The sequence below is a fragment of the Nymphaea colorata genome, chromosome 2 (assembly GCF_008831285.2).
Source record: "Nymphaea colorata isolate Beijing-Zhang1983 chromosome 2, ASM883128v2, whole genome shotgun sequence".
Taxonomy (NCBI): Eukaryota; Viridiplantae; Streptophyta; class Magnoliopsida; order Nymphaeales; family Nymphaeaceae; genus Nymphaea; species Nymphaea colorata.
Genome location: NC_045139.1, coordinates 6,894,289 through 6,916,033, shown reverse-complemented (window position 1 = coordinate 6,916,033; position 21,745 = coordinate 6,894,289). Strand labels below are relative to the sequence as shown.

The 21,745-nt window shown below is 37.7% G+C and overlaps 3 protein-coding genes across 6 annotated transcripts; 2 read left to right on the top strand and 1 right to left on the bottom strand.

The window, feature by feature from the left end:
* The first annotated feature begins 1,028 nt into the window (after positions 1-1,028).
* On the top strand, positions 1,029-8,176 carry LOC116247109 (B3 domain-containing protein Os02g0598200-like). 4 transcript variants are annotated; one of them, XR_007572372.1, is made up of 5 exons: positions 1,029-1,165; positions 2,490-2,982; positions 3,663-3,834; positions 5,848-6,047; positions 7,700-8,176. XR_007572372.1 is itself a non-coding variant. In XM_050075808.1 (4 exons), exons 1-3 carry the CDS (start codon positions 1,055-1,057, stop codon positions 3,827-3,829), a joined length of 771 nt encoding a protein of 256 aa, XP_049931765.1. In that variant the 5' UTR covers positions 1,029-1,054; the 3' UTR covers positions 3,830-3,834; positions 5,848-6,363. The 4 variants fall into 4 exon arrangements, 1 of the variants encoding a protein (XP_049931765.1); XR_007572373.1 differs by lacking the exon at positions 7,700-8,176 and adding an exon at positions 3,089-3,138 and having other exon boundaries at positions 2,490-2,987; positions 5,848-6,363; XR_007572374.1 differs by lacking the exon at positions 7,700-8,176 and having other exon boundaries at positions 2,490-2,987; positions 5,848-6,363.
* Positions 8,177-8,326: 150 nt separating this feature from the next.
* Positions 8,327-9,238, bottom strand: LOC116247110 (uncharacterized). The gene has a single exon (XM_031619074.2). It carries the CDS (start codon positions 9,076-9,078, stop codon positions 8,443-8,445), a length of 636 nt encoding a protein of 211 aa, XP_031474934.1. The 5' UTR covers positions 9,079-9,238; the 3' UTR covers positions 8,327-8,442.
* Positions 9,239-12,096: 2,858 nt separating this feature from the next.
* On the top strand, positions 12,097-18,546 carry LOC116248184 (uncharacterized). The gene is made up of 6 exons (XM_031620832.2): positions 12,097-12,283; positions 12,361-12,497; positions 14,823-15,181; positions 16,161-16,257; positions 16,367-16,648; positions 17,275-18,546. Exons 1-6 carry the CDS (start codon positions 12,139-12,141, stop codon positions 18,262-18,264), a joined length of 2,010 nt encoding a protein of 669 aa, XP_031476692.1. The 5' UTR covers positions 12,097-12,138; the 3' UTR covers positions 18,265-18,546.
* The last annotated feature ends 3,199 nt before the right edge of the window (positions 18,547-21,745 follow it).

Below are 21,745 nucleotides of genomic sequence, written 5' to 3'. Positions count from 1 at the left end.
CACACAAACATATATGAGGCAAGTTAGGGCCCGCATTGTCCCTAGCCTCACCTTAAAACTTAAAAAAAAAATTACATGTAAATTTTATAAAATTTCACATGTTTTATATAAAAATTTTAAAAAATGATATTTCGGCCCTAGTCAAAATTTAGAAACTTTAATTTGATCCCCTTCATGGAAAATTTCTGGCTATGCCATGTAATTAGACAATTACAATTTGGACTTTCTCTAGATAACTGGAATTTGAATTTTGAAGTTCCTTGTATTTAAAAGATATCTTTTCATTTCATTTTTGGCACTTGATTATAAATAAGCTTGCAATTAGAACGTAAGGATGTGGATTTTAATTTTTATGAATGAAATTAGAATTCTCTCCTTCTTCGCTTGTTCCTGAGTTCCTTCGCCGCCTTCTCAGGTCGACCATCCCAGCAGAGACCTCCAAGATTAGTTTCAAACGAAGGTTCACACCTAGCTAAGCCACTAAAGAAAGCCAACAGCATCAGGGAAAACCGTGGCTACTGTCAAGAAACCGTGGCTTGGGGCAGCAACCAAGGCTCTGATTCATTGGAGGAGAGTACTCGACTACCCAGATCCAGATCCAGTAGTGGATCTCTGCTCAACTAGAGAGACTCAGATGAACCACCAATTCGCTTACAAAAATAACATACCCAAGTAATTATCAATTATAATGACCTTCATCTGAATTCCAGTGCAGTACCATCGTTCCAGTACTTGCAGAGCCAAATATCAATGTTCCATTAGGCTGAGCATGAAGCTGGCCGCACTAACCTGCTTTAGATTTGCACAATTAATTTGTAACCAAGTTTTGTTACCCTTACTAGTTATGCAAATCAGTCGGATGTGGTAACAGTCTCATTTTCCTTAGACCACTTTCTTTATAAGCAACCTGATAACCTGTCAACTCCCTTATAGCGCGATACGTAGTTAGCTTGAAACAATAAATGCTAGTTAAACTTTTGTCTTTAATTCCTCACCCTTCCTGCTGCTTGTTTGTTTCTTCAGTTTGCACACACAGAGAGAGAGAGAGAGAAGCATGGAGAAGGGCAGTTTCTGCAGTAGGGCGCCCCCTTCTGTGTGCAGAAGGGTTGGTTCCTCATCCTCTTCCTTCTTCAAGATCATGGTAGGAGACTTCTCATCCTGTCTGGTATGGATCTCTCCCTCCCTCTCTCTCTCTCTCTCTCTCTCTCTCTCACACACACACACACACACACACACACACACTCTTTAAAACATGCTCGTAGACAGCCTCTTATCTTAACCACACACATCTTGGTACTTCTGATATTCAAATGAACTCCCAGAGCAGGCAAGATTAGGTCTCTAGAAGAAAGATTTGATAGCAGGTTAAGTTTACCTGTGATAATTCCCTTTCAGGATTTTCCCCTTTTTCTCCTCTTTTCGCACATATAAAAACTTGCTTTTACCATCGATGAGGAACAACATCTGTGATCTCTCAGTCTCAAATTCATAAGCGCACCCCTATATATAGACGACTATTACACAATCACATGATCCTATACCTATAGGTATTGATAGCGCACAATACCTTATGGAAATGTAAACCAACCAGAAGTGGGTACTGTGAAGGGTGAGCTATTAAGACGGAGTCCTCCTGTTAACTCTTAACCATGCAGCTATAGCTTTGCAGCCTCTCTCTCTCTCTCTCTCTCTCTCTCTCTCTCTCTCTCTCTCTCTCTATGTAGGTATGGTTTTACTCTGTCTGTCTCTCTCTCTCTTCAGAATATATATATATATATATATATATATATATATATATATATATATATATATTCTGAAGAGAGAGACAGACAGACAGAGTAAAACCATACCTACATATGTGGATTTAAATCTGGTAGATGCAGGATGTTGCCTGACTTTTAAAGAGTAAAGTTCATCACTGAAAACACTATAAATGGTTGCTAAAAGTATCATGAATCGTTGATGCACTATAGACTGCTACCAGTGCTTGTGACAGGTACTTTTTGTAGCGATAAATTTTTCATTTTTAATTATCAAATAATATCCAACATATTTGGACCCCTATATATACAAATGTATGTTTATGTATGTACGCATATGCATATGTGTTTGCATGAGAGAGAGGGTGAGACATCTGGGTTCCAGATACGAGCCCCAGGACTGCTAGATCTCACCGGATTTTACTTGTTTAATTGTCTAGTTAAACATGGTTTCCTTGTCACGAAGGAAAGAAAGAAGGAAGAGGAAGGATTTGGGATAGAAATTGAACGACTAAGAAAGTAAATTGTTTGATCATTTTTCTCACAACTTTATTGATATGGATGTATTGCATGAGAAATATTATTGGGACTTAGGCTTCTTTTGGATTAAATGAGTCTAAATAGCTTCAAGCAAAATTATCCGGTTGTGGGTTTTGGTTGGATGCAATATTCAGAAGATCGTTCGAATTTAACTGTCTGCTAGAATCTGATTTCTACGTGACGCTGCAGTTCATACCCACGAGGTTTTGTCGTCAAATCGGGAACGTACTCGGTCAAGACGCCCATCTGGAGGACGCCGGCCATCGGCTTTGGAAGGTAAAACTATCAAGAACCAGCGCTGGTTTGGCCTTCCAACAAGGATGGAGGGAGTTCGTTAACGATCATTCGATATCATTTGGAGATTTATTGTTGTTCGAGTACGTCAACATTTCCCATTTCGAGGTTCAAATCTTTGGGAGGAACTGCTGCGAGAAGGAGAGATCTCCCTTAAGCGGCAGAGATGGCGAAGCTGTTGGAAGAAGGAGAAATCAGAGTGCTGCCGGAGCGTCGAAGGCAGCTGCTGCGACGGACGAGGCAGTGGATTCTGCTGCTGCTGCTGGTGGCAGCAAAAGGGGTCTCTCTTCTTTGGGTTTTGAGTGTAGGAAGGCGGTTGATGTTGAAGACAAGGTCGAAGGAGTCGAAGAAATGCCAAAGAAGCTCCGCCATTCTGAGGAAGGATCAAGTAACGTAGAGCCCGATTCACCCTTTTTCTTTTTTCTCTTAATGGGCAGTTCTTACTTCGTTGAAGGGTAACTTTTTTTCTATTTTTCTTTTCTGATTCTAATTAGAAATTCAATAGGCTCTCTCACAGAAAGAGGAAGAGGAACCATCTAAAATGGTTTTGTATATTTCTACCACATTTTATTTTTCTTTCAATTTCTTTCAATTGCTATTCTTGTTCTACCTGGGTTAATCTTTCAAGAACTTCCCATTGGAAATCATGTAAAGGCAATTCCAGACGCAGGCAGTAAATTTTTCTACTGCCACATAGCGCCAGCGCGAACATCATTCTTATTTTCGTTCTGCAGCACTTGAACCTTTTTTCTTCTTGGGTACTTCGTTACATGATTACATCAAACTAGATTAAACTTTAAAAGCTGTGAAGTCACAGGGATTTATGAAGGCGCGAGTTTCGTGTGTGAATTTTGGGAAAACAAGCTCAAATCGTGGTGATATAACAAATACAGTCCAGTTTCGATTTCTTTCGTTTAACCACCTAAACTGCACAAAAACGGTCGTGAGACCTAATCTAATCGCGTGTTTGTTATGCCGCCGAAAATTTAGCTTCTTTTTTTGTGAAAATTTGAATTTTGTCTCCATGTCCAACCACTAATTCCTCAACCATATCTTCGAACTTGACAGGAGGAAAAAAAGTGGAGATATTATTAGGAGAAGTAAACAATGCGGCAGGTCGTGCGATGCGTTTTGATGAAGATCCCAGGTACAAAAAAGCTTATAGTGAAGATCCCAACCAAAGTGAAGACTTGAACATCCCCAAGTTTCTTGGATCAGCACAATTTTCGTCTTGAAGCTGGTAATTTTACCACAATCCTTCCATTTAACATCCCAAGCTGACCAAACTTATATACCGGATGACACAATTTAGAAAATTGATCTGTTTTACATGCATTTGTTGAAAGGACCATAGGAAAAGAGGAAAATAAATGAAAATTATGGTTTATAATCCCATTAAGCTCGTTGAATCTTTGAACTGTACTTACTACTTAGTTGATGCTTTTGCTGCTCCTAGTTGATGCTTTTGCTGCTCCATGTTCTTCAATTTTGGGTTTAGCTTTTCAATTTATGATTCAAAGTGCTTACAAACTTTTTTTATCTACTTTTTGGTGGAGAAAGATTGTTTAAGTCCGTAAGTGAGTAACACATGATTGATTCCACATTATTCATGGCTGATGACAATTTATTATTGAATTCCCACTTCTAGTTGGAACACTGAAACTTCAACTGGTTACTGTTAAATAGTCATGGGTACGACTCTAACACTGGCATAAAGTAGCACATACGGGAAGATATGCCCCTTGCTCATTCCAGTAAACATTCATCTAACAGCTATTTTAAGTCCTTTCCGATGTAACTGCAGTGTAAATAAACAATGTCCTTAATTTATTAACAGAGATAAAGTAGATCAAGAACTCTCTTTGTTCCCAGTAACACGGGTCCTTATAAAAGTGCTGGACATAGACTTTGAAGATTGTCCATCAGGATTTTTATTGCAGCTCCTTTAGTTAGAAATACATAAGTAGCTCTATGACTTTCATTTGATTCAATTACATGTTGAAAAGCACCATTTCCATACTTTAGGCCAAAATTCTCTTTGAACATCAATTTATGATGCTAACAAACCATGAATTCTAACTAGAAAATTTTAGGTCATTGCTTACCTGAACTAAATCTTCATTGCCTCAAGCTAAAAATTTCCTTGTTAAACATCAAGGCTAAAATGCTACGGTACTTGCATTTCAACAGCTGGAGGTAATAAATTCTATATGGATTGACTGGACAACATTTTCGGACAAGTGTTTGAGGACAGTTGTAATGTTTACATTTTAACACAATCTTATTCTTAATGTATAAAAATAAGTATCAGCATATGAGAACTGAACTGGAAAGGGAAAATAATGTCTGAACGGCTGTATATTTCTCTATAATTAGTTATTTGCCAACACAAAGAGAAAGTATAAAAACAGAGATGTCATGACCAGAAAAAATTCCCTGATTAATTGGCAATGGATGTGGAATAGAGCAGCCACATAAACAAGATTTTCTCTCAAGAAAGAGGGAAATGAGTCTCTGGTTCCTGGTATTGGTAACCGTGAAAGTATTCTGTCTGAGGATGCGAAGAAAATATTTTTTTGAACTCATGGTGCTAGCACAGTACTATGCCAATCACCTGCTATTGCTACTCTCCATATTTATCTTGCCGTATGTTTAATAGGTAAATATACTGAAACTGTTTCTTCTAGTTTGGTAGGAAATATAACTGTTAAATATGTTGCTTTGTGCAAGACATGTTGCATAAACTTGAAGTTCTCGATCATGTTATAGTTGTGATTCTTCACACATGATGTTGAAAATTTTGTTAAGAATTATAGTGTATCGCTGCAATCAATCTGTAAGAGGGGTATGGAATGACTTCCTATTTTTCATTTTATCCATTTTCACTTTCTTGTAAACTTGGTTTCTGAAGGATTGGATGTTTCTTTCTGTAACATCCTTTTTTAACTTGAATGGAGGAACTGCATTGAAAAAACAAACCACCTGATTGAAACTGTGGTGGTAAATGAGAAGTTCCCTTCTCAGTCAGATGATTGTCGAAATTGTACAATATTATCCTGACAGTTATTTATTAAAAGACACAGTCAGCTTTTCCTGGAACATAGGCATTATGGAACGGTTGCGTCTTGATGATCAGGATGTGGTCTTTTGAAGAACAAGAACTATGAGGGAACACAAAACGCTGACTTTTTGTGGAGCCTGTCATTGTTTAGAATTGAGTAAAACTGATTTATCACTGTTATTTTCATTGCAGGAACTGCCCAAAAAAATTTCCTTTCATGGTACTTGTTATCACACTCTGCTTCTATGTGATACACGGACAGACTATGGCACGTTTTTGCATCGGTCGATGTTGTTGCCATTTATTAACTCTTGAAGAGCAAGATTTTGCCATTGAAAATAGTGTTAAGTGCGGAGATATCTGTAAGAGATTAAAGTCAAGTTCCATACATGGTAAGTAAGCAGCTTCTTGTCAGACCTTGTAATGGACTTTGTTCATCGAACTAATTTATTTTTGTTATGTTAAAAGATATATGTAGGCAGCATATGAATCACAAGTTTCATGCACTATAGTTTTTGGGGAACAAGTATTGCTCTGCTGCTAAGTCACATGGGTACTTCAGTAAGGTCCACATACCCATATCGTTGTACCCATACCCAAAGTGGTACTTGGATACACTTGGGTAATTTGTAGATTGAAAGTAATCCGAACTGCTTAATATTTTTCCTACTCAGTTTTTATTCTGTTCTTAGAGTTATTATGCATTAACATGTAATGTTTTTATTTATGTTACTTGATTATTTAGATGTTGCTTATATATATATATATATATATATATATATATATATATATATATACCCATATTCTTTAAAGTTGCCGTATGCATACCCATATCTCCGTACCCATACCTGAACCTTAATTGTACCCATGTGACTTGGCTCTGCTGTAATATCTCACTTATTGAAGTTCCCTTTAAGGAATTTTATAAACACAAAAAAATAAAAATAAGGCGTATGATGTTTAGTTGGTAAATTTTCAGTATAAATGTAAATGAAAATCTATAAAACTGTTTCCAAATATAGAGATGTGAAATAAGAAGGAAAAATATATCTAGAATTAGGACAAAGTAAACGGAAAAATAGTTCGAAACTGTAACAATGTTATCAGTGTGATACATGAAAGCATAGTGTCCGCATGCCTATTGTCAGATTTGAGGCCTTCAAGTTGATGGAGATTAAGAGTAAATACTCGGGGAAGCGTTTCTTGGTATAATCTTGTAATATCCTCCCCTTAATGAAGCTTTTGAAGTTGCATGTTTTATTTTCTCTTCTTTTTAATCTATTGAATCTCAGGTTACCAGGCTTAAAAATTAAGAAGAGATCGAAATCTTGCATGATTTTCAATTTCAGCCACTTTCCCATTTGTGGCTTTAATATCGCAAAACCCAAATCACTTTTTTTTACGAAAGCTAACAAGAGGGGTGCATGACCGGGATCTTAAGTAGCAATCTTTTAAGAGTAGTTCTGTGTTTTTTAGTGGTCTTAAGGCAGGCTGTAAATGGTCTAAGTAATACTTCCTCACTGACCCAACGAAAGGCTTTATTAAATTATTTCCCTTGCCTTTTTTTGACTGTTTATCTTTAGTTTATTTATTGGGAAGCACGATGAATAAATATAAAACAGAACATTCTCCATCTTCTTGCAACCTTTCTTTCTTACATATGAAAGCATGACAATGGTTCTTGGCCCAGTGTCCTTTCTTCATGCATTTTCCAGCGGGATGTTTAAACTTAACTGTCTGTGGGATGGAATCTAAGTTGGCGCTCAATTGAAGGAAAATTGCAGATGATGCTTTTTAGGTTAAAGATATATCCATATGCATAATCTTACTAAGGATACCTGCAATATGAATTGCCAAAAAGAAATCTGTTTCCGAGAACTGTTGCTACTGATATTGTCCCCTGCCAAATTTGAAGTTGTGAAGGTGTTCCTAAACATTTCCTGGACAGTTAATTTCATAACGAAATCCATCTCTATCAATACGTTTCTGATTCATACTTGTAAATTATGATGATATGCCTTGATGGAACCTTCCTGTCGTGCAGAAAATGGAAGGATGAAGGATCAGCTGAGGGGTAGCTTAAAGAATTTCACAGTTGACCCAGACATCCTTTTTTTGGGGTTGGTTATGTCACGGTTACATGATTGGGTATTAGAAAACAGTAGGAACCGATTTGACTTTTGAAAAGTTCATTTTGTTGAGACCAATGAAATTGCTTCTCTTCTACTGCATCTTAATAAGTGGACACCACCTGACAATCATAAGTCGTCCTGTCATCAGCAGTGATTTTTTTTTTTGTTTTGTTTTGTGCAATTACGAGAAACAAATATATCTCTACATTTATTTTATGTTTACTTCGTTTATTTGAAGTGGGGCAAGCCTCCGTATGATTATTTCAACCTGTCACTCTCCGTGACAAGGCATACCATAACAGTTTTACCAATGAATACTCAAATGATATGAAACGTATCCCGCCAGACTTATTGATTTCATTCTACAACTCTTTGAGCATAGCTTTCTGCATAAAGTTTCAAACACAAACCAAGTGAAGATGATGAGCGACACTGCAATAAGAATGGAAACAAAATCCAATTTCTTTTTTTTGGTGAATCCTTTTCCACTTGGATGATGAATGTGAAACAATGTCTGCATGTGTCAAAAGAAGTACGACTTACAGAGCAACAATTTTTTCTAATTCATTATTAATGGCAGGCACAAATTTTGATGAAGACAAGCATGTCTTAACAAATACCTGAATAGACGGACGATCATCTCATGATATTACTTTCATTGCTTCACCAGGCACCATCCTTCTCCTTCGTCGCTTTCACATTCAATTTGGACTTCATAAATCACCAAATCGCTGTCATCGTCAGCATGATTACCAACATCACCACAATCATCAATCGTTGGAACATCTTTCTCATCTTCGATCTCTACATTAGTCTCATCATCATGGTGCATAACATCAGATACTCCAACACCGTCAAATTTCAAACTGAAGTCGCTGGAACCGGCAGCCGGACCTTCTTCTGGTTCTTCCTCCGTCATCAATTCATCAAGATCGCCCCCCCACAAGCACTCCAAGGCCTGCGCCGCCGAGAATCCGACATAATTGGATCCTCGGTGCTTGTCAACTACTTTCCAGGCGACCAACCGATGATTCACGGCGACGTCATTGGATTTATGCTTGTAGGTACCTTTAGCCTTCTCCCTGGACTTGTTAACAGGGCATGCATGGCATCCAGGGCATCGAGGCCGCCGGCAAACGCCGGTGAATTTGGAGTGGTTCGTGGGTTTACGCGGCACCTTCTGGAATATTCCTGCAGTTGGCAATGAATCAAGCTTGTTGACAACGTTGGCGTTGGGAGAAAGGAGCATGCAGCTCCTTACGACCCCGTGCTGCTTGCCCTCCCTCCTCATTTCTTTCCACTGCTCTTTGCTTCTTCTTCCTTACCCTGACGGAACCAGGAAGAGGGTGGTTTAAACGCCAAATTCTGATCAGAGTTTTGTAGATGAGAATGGAAGAGGATGGTTTCTTGGGGAGAACTATTTGTTGATCCGTGCGGGACAGCTTTGAATTTCGCAAATCCTTGTGCATCAAGTAAACTTGTAGGAAAAGGATTTGATCATTTGATTTATTTGCATGACGTATGCATACCCGCATTTGGTCCACTTTAAGCATAGTGGATGCGTTTCAATCTTTTGGGCATTTTTCCTATCGATTTCCCTGCCCAGCATACTCTTTTGAAGAGAGGGACAGAGAAGCTGCTCTAATAAAGTAGAGTCGTGGTGCGTTGGATCTCAGTCAGTTGATCTCAGCCGATCAATCTCGCCTTATCGAACAGCTGAGATCACAATCACAATCTTTTAGAGAAAGATTGGTGCAATAATCCACTCATCCTTGCCATTAAAGCTCCATCAACATTCAACCGCCTCTCCAGTGAGGTACCAGTGTATATATATATATATATATATATATATATATATATATATATATATATATATATATATATAAAGAGAGAATGAGAGAGAAAAAAGGTGAAACTTTAAAGCCATCTCTATGGTTGGATGTTCGTGTACTTACCACCACTCAAAACATTTGAGAAAATAGGATGATCCTTCTGCAAGGTAGTTTAAAGAAAAGTAATTGACAGAACCGTGAAAATAAATTGTTTATTTTCCTATTTGAACTTCTCAACAAAAGAAATGCCCTTCGATTTCTCTTGTTTGGACCGTCCGCCGATTCCTTCTTCGTGATCTCTTTGTTTTTTCAAATTTGTTTGACACTTGTATGTTGTTTTCATCTTCTTGATTTTTTTTTTGTTCAGCTTAAGTATGTGTTTTTAGTATTTTAATTTATATTACAGTGCGTTTTTTTATCAAATGACTCTTAAGGTTAAGTTTATGAGGTTAAATTACACAATAAAACCTTAATAATTTATTTTGAGATGTCTGGTTTTTTAACCTAATTTAAAACATTCCACCTCCATATTTACCATCCACCAGAGCTATCCGTGCTTAGGCCGATGATGTGAAATTCGATCATATATATGGACGTGAAGTGCTCAAATCTCTATGCATAAAAATATTTAAAACGCACAAGTTGATTCGAAATTTTATAATAAAGAAGACTATCTTTTATGTCCACTCGGGCAATAAAATCACATCTACGCCTCACGTTTGGACGAAAATTTTTCAAACATATAAATTTCCAGCGTACCTACCGGCCAACGTGGCCTGGACAACCAAATTCATTAAAGTGTGTGTATATATATATATATTATATATGTGTGTGTGTTTGTGTGTGTGTAAACTAGATTAGGGATAACAGCCAGATCCTTTAAGTGAGATGTTTAAAGTTTTTTTTTTTGGAATCTATCTTTAATGATATATTATTAAGAATACGTTGATACAAAACAAATACTGAGTTGATTATTTTTTAGACTCTAATAATGTTTTAATAATAAGCAAAATAGTTTTTATAAACATATTAGGATGTTTATGTTTTATGTAGAATAAATTTTAACAAAAAAATTAAAGGGTCTGGTTTTGTTCCAGATCCAAAGGTGTGGTTTCTACCTCTCTCTCTCTCTCTCTCTCTCTCTCTCTCTCTCTCTAATTAAAGGTGTAGGACCAATACAACAGGAGCTTAAGGTTAAGATTCAAGGGAGAATCTTTAAGAGCTTAAAATCAGATGGTTTTTCACAATTCTATTATTATTGAGCACAAACAATTGGTTCCGGTGGGCATTTGGAATTAATCTTGAGCAAGAGAAGCAAGAGAAGTATTTCATCATATCGCTCAAAAGAGAGCTGAAGCCCATACCCAACTCTTTGTTCCTTTAAAATACATGGCATGCTTTGGTGGCTTGGGGTGTCGCCTCTGCCGTACTTCAACTTTCGCATCATTGATCTTCCGTTTGCAATACAGAAAGTTGACACCCTGAAATTGACATGAAAACTAGCCGTATGATCCACCATTGTGCCAACACCCTCTAACGCTCGGACTTGAATCTTCTCTAACATGAATATCAAAGAGCAAAATGATAAGAAGAAGAAAAAGATGATTGAATTCATTGCATCCAAAGTTTAGTTTGTAATCCATATTATTTTCTTTGGTTGGATTCTGACACTAGCTTTTCTTAAAAGATTGGTTGACGATTAAAGAAAGTTGAACGGTTTGTTTTTCCCCTCGTTTGGAGTCGCCAGCACATGATCATCTTTTGCCGGTAAAAGTACCAAATGGTTTTGGATCTCTAATAAGATCGATCATCCAACCTTATATCTGATCTGGTTAAGATGTAGAAAGAATTCAAATCAGATTAAGAAATCAGATCGACTTCGGAGTTAAAAAATGAAATTCGGCTATATTTGAAATTGGTTTTAAATGACTAACCACTCCAATTCAGATTCGAACCCAATTTTAAATAAATGTCTTATATCTTAACATACCATTAATGTCATTCACATCCAATTTTGATTTGGATTCAGATATAACAATAAATTCATATTGTGAATTTAAAACTCGGAGTCGACTCGAACATGGTATCAAGATCAGATATAGTAAGGGCTACATCAGGTTATTGTTGATATCGGCGCTAGGTGCTGTAAAACTCAAAAATTAAAAATACTATGAATCAATTACCATATTGAATTCAGAAATTGGTATATGCTCCTCCACGTATTTAGAAGAAATATTATATTAAAAATACAAATATGAAACGTAAAATAATAAATATAAAAATATCTAAAAATAATAAAAAATGAATAGTTAATGATAGTTACCCCTCATGGACACGTCTGTCTTTTTTATTTTTAGTTGAAAAAAAACGTCCTGTTTCGGGTAGAAGTCAGGAATGGGTCATACCCAGACCCGTTGAACAATCTTCGCCGGGGCAACTGGCCGGTTTCCAGCAGGTATAAAAGGGTCAAGGAATCGCCTTCCATCCATCGTCCGTTAGGTCTGAAGAGGAAGCAAAGGATGGCGCCCAAGGCGAAGCCCAAGCCAGCGGCCACGCCGCCTCCATCATCCGCCCCTCCCGCTGCGCTAGAAGACCTCTTCTCCACGCTCAATCGTCACATCAACAACTCCGAATTCCGACAAGCAATCAAAGTCGCCGATCAGAGTAAAATGATTTCTCCCTCGTGTGATTTTGTTTTCTGATCTGCTCCCATTTCTTATTTTGCGGTAAATTCTGTACAGTTTTGACTGCCGCCCCGCGGGATGAGGATGCGTTGAGGTGCAAGGTCGTGGCTCTCATCAAATTGGATAATGTGGATGTTGCTCTGTCGACGATCCGGGAGTGCGAGAAACTCGGCATCGATCTTCAATTCCACAAGGTCATTGGTTTTTCAATTCCTTCCAGTTTCTATTTTTTCCACCTTTCCCTTTTTCTGGTCATTATTAAGTCCGTAATTGGCGTTACAATGGTTATCGTACTTTTTATTGGTCCTTGATGCTTAAGAAAGTGCCCAGATCAATCGTCATTGTCGTGTGCATTGTGTAAACGATTTCACTCATTCACTAGAAACTTAGACTGGTTGCGAGTGATTGTTTGGATTTTTTGCTCTAAACTTTTCTTGGTTACTACGGCATGGCCATTTCTCACAATTCTAGTTCTCTTGTGGTCTATTTTATGTTGTGGTATGTGGGAAGTGCACTGTTCAGCTTCAGCGTTGTGTTTGATTACCTAGTGAGGGTACTGCTGAAAGTCCAAATGAGATTACAGATAGAGTGAAGCATGGTTGCACTTAAGGAAGTCGTGTGGTTCGAATTATTTCACAAGGTTTGTGTTTCATTAGTCAGCTGGTGCAGGTTTAACCTGTCACTGATGAAGTCTCCTATCGGCTTTTAACAAGTTCATCGAATAGATACTATTCAAAGACCAACGAATAGCCAGGATAAATAAATGAAATACATTATATGCTAGGCTCTCCAAAGAATATTTGAGCAATGAAATAGTAAATTACAATATCATCTTTGAGTTATACCTGCATACGAATAGCTTTCGGCTGTTCTCCGGAAGCCGCATTGACTTTGCTACTTAAGATGAATGTCACTCATCAAACTGGTTGTCGTAATCCTCAGTTTTGGTGAAAAGGTTTCACCAAGTCGGCCATTGATACTGATACAAGGTCATGAGACAAAATTTCGTTATAATTTTGAATCACTTTAATGAAGGGGTATATGAAACATGACATAAATTCTAAATTGCCTTTCTACTGTTAGTTGATGAAATAGGTTGAATTACTTGAAATTGGGGCAGCATGACCACAACATCACGGTCCTAATATCCACTGAATGTGTTTGGTTATTTGCATTCTTCTTGCTATTTGCATCAAATTGTTGGGATATTTTCATCATTTTTGCTATTGTCAAATTAAAATTTTCTAAAAAAATCAAGCGTACAAAAGGTAATATGGTCAGAATTTTTTTTTTCTTATCAAGGAAATATTTCACAAGATCTGTTTGTTTTTCTTGGGATACATATCATATATCGTTACTGTTATTATGAATAACAGGAAAAATGTTGGTATGTGATTCATAAATGTTCAATGTACATAGACTGTTGTGACTACAATGAGTTCAAGATTGATCACCCGTAATACTAATAAAGAAAAGGGGGGCACCCTAGATATATGCTATTTTGAGGGGTTCTCAACCCCCCTTTTCTCTTCGAGCTAGTTATGTTGGTGCATATTTGGTAATTTTCTAGATAACTTCCCATAAGTTGGAAAAGGGAAGTTATCACTTATCAATCTAACATCATTATAGTCTGAACTTACAAATCCATGTGCTGCTCTGATGAGTGGTATTTCTAGAATGGCAAGTTTTGAAAATTTGCAATATCATCATGCTTATGATGGTTTGAGATATTGCAAATTTGCAATAACATAACATGATTTTCAAGATGAGCACCTACAAGGAGCAGTTCTGAATTTTCTGATAGCATTGAAGTTCGAAATACGCTAATGCTCCTGGAGTTATTGTAATTAGGAAGGTTGTTTCTAATTCTTAAACTACCTTGAGTTGCTTGTTGTTGTTGGATGTTGGAAGTTGGAACTGATGTTCACCTGTATTTGATGGATAGTTACAAGAATTTCACAATTTTTTCAAAATATCACTGCTATGAGCTTACCACAATGAATAAAAAAAATGGTAATTTGCCATGGTGTTTGAAGATATCACCAATTTCAATTTCTTGTGAAAAGAATTGCATTTTTTTTTTGATATTTATCCCAAGTTTTTAAAATTATTTTGAATCATATTTTAAACTTTTTTTCTTTTAAAATTGTAATAATTAGTTTAGACTTTTTGTTCTCGTGGAAGAATTTGTAGACAACTCATAATTTTATAACTTTTCTAACTACCTTTTGCATTGTTTAAATTTTTTTGAGTTCCCAATATTTTCTCCCAAGAAAAGAAATATCTGAGAAGATCCTTTGACAATAAACCGTGGTTGTATGTCACTGATTTGATTCTATCTTTGGCTTTATCTATGGAAAGCTGATTAGCTAAATAAAATTTTGTATTTGAGAGCGTATGATGCTAATGGTGATAATCACCTTGGTGAAAATTTCCTATGCTCTTTATTAAAAAGTATGCATTTCAGTCACAATTCATCAACTATGTTAACTATGAATTTTTTTTGTCCCAACCTTCAGGCATATTGCTTGTACAGACAAAATAAACTTCAAGAAGCACTGGATTGTTTAAGACTGCAGGAGAAAAATCCTAGTGTTCTGCAGCTAGAGGCACAGATATTTTATCGTTTAGGAAAAATGGATGCCTGTACACAGAGCTATGATAAGCTTCGGAAGTTTAAGGTTGATTCCTCAGATGTATATGTAAATATAATTGCTGCCTTAATAGCAGCAGGAAGGGCTTCAGAAGTCCAAAGTATGATGGACACACTTAAAGTCACAGCTAATAGCAGATTTGAGATGGCATATAACGCTGCCTGTTCTATGATTGAGAAGAAGAAATATTCTGATGCAGAAAAGCTACTCCTTTCAGCACGGAGGTAAGAAAAATACTTGAATTTCTGGTAGTTGATCCAGGAATATGTAAAAAGATAGAACATTATTGATTTTCATTATCATGACGCAGATATATTCTGTTGGTTGTGTTTTCTCTTTATTCATCCGTTGTGGGATCATTCAGAGTAGAACAACAAACTGGGTGTTTAATTTTTAGGAGCAATTCCTACTTATCATTCTTTTTTATTGGAAAGATTGATGAATAAATGGAAGGCTACCATGAACTCCTATTGTGTTTGAGCATCCGCATGCACTATGTGTTCAGGAATCTGGCCCTACAGGAACTTTGTTGAGGTTGCATATGTTGATTTATGGGCAGGATAAGAAGGTTTTTACTTGAATGCCTAATTTTGAAGTTTCCCAAAGTGTTTATTTAACTTATTTTTAAGTTTTACACTCACTGACTTCTGATTGATGTCTTTCTTTTTTAAGTCATGTATGTTAGGTTAGGTTGGGGAGTTCAATGTAGCTTAATCAAATGTTTTGGTTGTTAAATGTTTTATTCTTGCTTTGTCAGATTGGCTGCTGCATGCGTTTAATAGATCAGAAATGTTTCTTTTGTGAATTTAAGAAAAAGTTTAAAACCTTGATTTACTTAATTTAAAGCTGCATCTTTTTATGTATTTTGCCAACAATTTGGTGATCGGAAAAAACAAAGATTCAAGGCAGTATACTATAGTACAAAAAAAAAATGGTATATGTTTGGCAGCTTATTCTTGTTAGAGAGAGGAGGAAAAGAAAAACTAGCAGAAACAAGTTGGACTTCTAATGCAATAATGGGATTTATGCATTTCTTTCTTCTTGCAATTGACATTTAATGCTTTCAGAAAAGATCTCTCTTCTAGCACATTTTGCTTCTTCTTGTAATTGTGATGAGAGCGATCTTCCTGCTGTTTACTATCTTTAGAATCATAAACTTATTTACTTCATAGTAAATATCTAAAACTTTGCACTTTGCTGTAGGATTGGTCAGGAAATGCTCATGGAGGATGACTGCACAGAGGAGGAGATTGAGAATGAACTTGCTCCTATTGCTGTTCAGCTAGCATATGTTCAACAGGTGAGGTTCAATCTTGCATTTAATTTATCTTGATATTTTATGCCATTCAGTGTAGGACCTTGGCAATTAGTGTAGGTAGCACTGACTCAGTAAACTGTTTTATCATCAGATGTTAGGGCGCTCTGAAGAGGCAGCTGCAACATATGCTAATCTCATGAAGCGTAATGTTGCTGATGCTTCCTCACTTGCAGTGGCAACAAACAACCTTATTTCACTAAAGGGAACAAGGGATGTGTCGGATGGGCTGAAGAAACTTGATCGCTTGATAGAGAAAATTGACGGGCGATTTCAAATAGCTCAGGGGCTTGATCTTAAGCTTTTTTCAAGGCAAAAAGAAGCCATTTACACTAATCGCATGCTTCTGCTACTACATGCGAACAAGATGGATCAGGTTTTCCTTTATGTCCTCTAAATCTCTAACCTTGCAATGTTCCTTCATAAATTTGTCCTATATGTGGAGTTTGAATAATGTAGGGTTATGTTCCACTACTTACTATTAATCCTTTGGAGGTCATTTGGCAGCAAGGATACTTTGTGAGTGTCTCATGCATCTATCAAAAGATTTGTGGCAGATTCATGGAACACTAGACCTAATGTTACATGAAGCTGGCCCAATCCTCTGTGAGTGTCCCTGCTGCCAAACGACCCCTTGGGATGCTATTCTGCAACATGAGCACCAGGAGTATGCAACATTTGTCTGATCTTGGAGTCCAGGAGAGCATGAATGCTAGGGATTTCTCATATTGGGTGTCATGCTAAAAAAATTATGGTGTCTGAATGTGATTGAGCATTTACAATGTTCTGGTTGCTACTAATATGGCACTGCCATTTTCTTTGTTTGGGAAATCTTTGTGTGTTTTGCAGAGGAATAATTCCATTTTCTGGTGCTTACGAGCATCGTCTTTTGTTCTTTGTAGCAAACTTTTCATTACGATCTCTTTGCATCTTTGCATCCGTTTAACACTCCTGCAACTACTTGCAGTTTTCGTTTGATCTTATGCTATTTGTATAATATAGGCACGAGAGCTTGCAGCTGCTCTTCCTTCCATGTTCCCAGATAGTGTGATGCCTGCTCTGCTTGAAGCTTCTGTTTTAGTTCGAGAAAATAAGGCAGGTCAGGCAGAGGAGCTCCTCAAGCAATTTGCAGAGAGACACACAGACAAAGCAAAAACTGCCCTCCTGGCACGTGCTCAGGTTGCTGTTGCAGCTGGCCACCATGCTATTGCTGCTGAATCTCTTGCCCAAATTACTGATATCCAACACTTACCTGCTACAGTCGCCACCTTAGTCTGTCTGCGAGAGCGAGCTGGAGATGTTGAGAGTGCAGCTGCTACCCTTGACTCAGCTCTCCAGTGGTGGTCAAATTCCATGGATGGGGAATCCCGGAGGGATGTCATAATGCAAGAAGCAGCAGCTTTCAAACTCAAGCATGGCAAAGCAGAAGAAGCTGCTCGATTATTTGAGGATCTGGTTAAGAACAGTCAGAGTATCACTGCCTTGGTGGGCCTCGTGACAACCATGGCACGAGTTGATGTGAACAAGGCAGAGATGTATGAGAAGCGGTTGCCACCACTCCCGGGTCTGAAAGATATCAATGTTAAGAGCTTAGAGCAGACACCCGGTGCAGGTCAGACTAAGCATGTTGATATGTACATGGAAGGTGTAGAGGAGGAAGCTAAAGGAAAGTCAAAGACAAAGAAGAAACGTAAAAGGAAGCCGAAATACCCCAAGGGGTTTGATCCAGCAAATCCTGGTCCTCCTCCTGATCCAGAAAGATGGCTGCCAAAACGAGAGAGGTCAAGTTACAGGCCGAGGAGGAAGGATAAACGAGCTGCCCAAATTCGAGGGTCTCAGGGTGCTGTTGCAAGAGAAAAACTTGCTGATGCTTCCACGAGCACATCCACATCCTCCAAATCTGCTCAAGCTTCTGGTACTTCAAAAGTGGCAGCAAACACGGAGCAGAGTAAGAGTAAGCCTTCAAAGTCAAGGAAGAAGTCCAGGAACTAGAGAGAGAGAGAGAGATTCATTTTCTTTTTTATTGTATCTTTTCTTCTTTCCTGTTACGTCAGTCACCTTTTAAATTCTAACCTTCCTATGGAAGGGGGTTAAGTTTTAGGTGGGATGCTGGTTTGCCTTGGTTGTATTTCATTCAGATTTAGGAGTGCCTCCATTATGGGGCACAAGTTTTGAATATTCACATGCTAAGAACCTGTTCTATGTTTTTCACCGGAAAAGGGACGAGTTTAACTTTTGAGGTTGGGGAGAAATCGATTTCTGTGTCTTTCACCACTGAATGGATTTTAGATGTGTTCTATGTGTGGCTTTACCCATATGTGGCTCCCATTGTATGTATCATGGGGATCCCTGTTAAATCACGTTTCACATGTAAATGGTTGAGGGCACAGAATGAAAATGGCAGAAGTTCATTTTCTGTGCTTCATCTCCCCAAGGTTCAGGATTGCTTCCTGGATGACACCCACTCTAACTTGCATATCGGTGCTTAGAACAACAGGATTGATGCTACAAGAGTTTGAAACAAAAACTAGTCGACTATCAACCCTTGCCCTCAACCTCACTCAAATTCTTATCTACTAACTTGATTCTTGAACTTCATCCCATGATTATTGTCTACTGAAACACAACAACCAACATTTTATGCAGCTGTTTAAATGTTACCTCAACGAAGATTTTGATGCTACGTTATCTCTTTCCCTCTCCTTCTATATATATATATATATATATATATATATATATATTCTTTGAATCATGACTTTAAATATATCCGTACATCTCAGGACATTAAATCTGAACCATTGATCTAAGGATTGAACGGCCCATATTTTCAATCACTTTTCCCTTCCCTCTCTTTCTTTCTCTCTCCTCTATCCCTCCAATCCCTCCGCTCTCCTTAGAAGGAGGAGGCACCGGCCGGCTCCACCTTGTCATCGCCAGTGGGTCTGCTGGACAGCATCGAGGGGACGTCGGGCATCGTCCCGCCGGTGGCTCCCTTGCCTCTATCCATATCGCGGCCCCCCCTTGCCGCCGTTGGCCTGAGGCTGTGTATTATTAAAAAAAAACACCTATAATATGCGATAAATAAGTCAGCTGAATAAAACGGCAATTAGACACTCCTTTTTTAAAAAATACTAAAAAATAAAAACCATGATATTATACTTGTTTTTTTATTAATTTTTATTTTTTATAATTTTCAGGTTTTATAAAATGTTTAATTTTTTTTTTAAATTTGCCAAGATTTTCTTGAGATATTCCTAAATATGCAACTTTGCTCTATTATACCCGACAAATTCCTTACCGTATAATACCGTATACGATATATGTGATAATAGATGGAGGCAGGCGCCCGCGATAGCATGACTACAGCTGGTGGTTGGTAGGAGTGAAGGAATCCTCCTCCCTTTCTCCCCAACCCTTCCTCCATCCATCACTTTTGATGGATGACCTATGGAAGGGGAAAGGTGATATATATATATATATATATATATATATATATATATATAGAGAGAGAGAGAGAGAGAGAGAATTGTGGCTGGTAAATTATGAACAAAGTAAATTGGCATTTAGCTCATACAAGCTAATAAATGATGACCTCGTGTGGAGAACAGTTTGAACACCAGACTTACTTAGCATGCATGTACAGCCTAGTGTAAATGCGGGTTTTCCATCACCGCATCGTTGGTATTTGCCCCTTCATGTGCATCATAAGATACTACGACTGTCTAAGAATAACATCTGAAGCAGTTAACATCATATTTTAGGAAGAAGAGATGATCTTAGTCCCTCGTTAAAATTAGGCTCAATTAGAAAAATCAAGTAGTCTATTTAATTACTTACACAAGCGTTTGTATTTGTTCACTTTTGAAAATAACGGCCGATACTATGCTTTTCAATTAAAGGTAAAATCAAGACCTTATCTTCAAAGCCACCCGACTTTTAAGAGTCCTCGTCCCAATAAATGCTGACAAAATTCACTTGTCTCAACATAATTCAAATCAACATAATTCAAACTAGTGATATATGACCCATCCTCAAGGAGGGTTGGTGCAATGAACCCAATTGAAGTTTGGTTGACGGCCAATCTCTATTTCAAATCTCTGACACCATATTACTGATACACAATTGAAGCGAGAAAGGATATTACCTCGAAGCACCAAAAGTAAGTAGATATAAAAGCGAGAAATGATACTAGTTCGAAGCACCAAAAGTAAGTCATCTAAGATACCATTCAGAGAAACGAGCGATATGATGCAAGTTGCAACGTTGATGCGGGTTTATATTTTTATTGATAAATTGATAGCAAATGTTCTAAATTATTTTCTAATTATACAATAAAAAAATAGGTCAATGCAAGTCAAAGTCAATATTTAAAACCCTTCCACTTCTCATTATTTTCCTCATTAAAAGAAAAATAAACATATAATTAAATTTTAGAGAATGTGGGCAATTAGATACTTGGACCGGCGCCCTTTGAATGATCAAACGGCTGAATTCCAGTCCGGCTGTGAGCAGAACCAGCACGTTGTAGGCCCGCTGGTTAGGAGTTATGAGTTATGACTCTCCACGTTCACCCGACCTTCCCTTTTCCGATACAGGAAGATCTGGACCGCGACCCGGTCCAGATCCAAAACAGAGGGCCCTCTGACAGTGTCCCCATGGGTCCAACATGGTGACAACTGCCACCACACCAACTTATGCCAAAAAAGAAAGACATCCTGCTCGATCCAACCATCGATGCAAATGGATCGGATTCAGTCAAACGTCATTTTCAGACCTGGTTTTAAGATCATTCAGGAAATACCCAAAAAAAAAAAAAAAAAAAAGAAAACCAACATCTCTAAGTGAGAAATATTTTGCAAAAATCAACTTTATATATGTATATATATTCCTTCTCTAGGTTTTCATAAAACAGAGGTCAGATGAAGCCTCCTCTCCTCTCTATTTTAGATGCCTTTTTGATGTTACCAAACCAAACAAGTGGTAAAGAATGGCCTGCCTTAGATGGCAAGGCAGAATGAGTGTGAGCTCTAAATAAGTGGGCCTTTTAATGAATGCCCTTAAATGGCTATCCTTTTGAGCCAAAAAAGAAGAAGAGACTTCCATTCCATGGCAGGAGAAGCTCTCTCTGTCCTGATTTCCAAAATCACCAACAGACAAAGGAGAAAACAAAAGAAAAGGGAAGGGAGGAAGATGAAGTTGGGATCCATCTAAAAAGCAGAACCAGAGAACCAAATGGGCTTTTGTCTCTGTATTGTGATGATCCCATTGATGGGCCACATGTGCCAACTAAAAGCCCTTCTTTTCTTTAGTTTTTTTTTTTTTTTGCTCTCTTCAATCCTGTGGGTGTGGGGGCTACTCTAATTTGAAAGTCAAAGTAAGTTGGCTTCTCAACAGTAGATAATGGCATGCTCTGACTGATGTTTAAAAAAAAACTCATAAACCCTAACACCCCCTTCTCTCTCTATATATATAT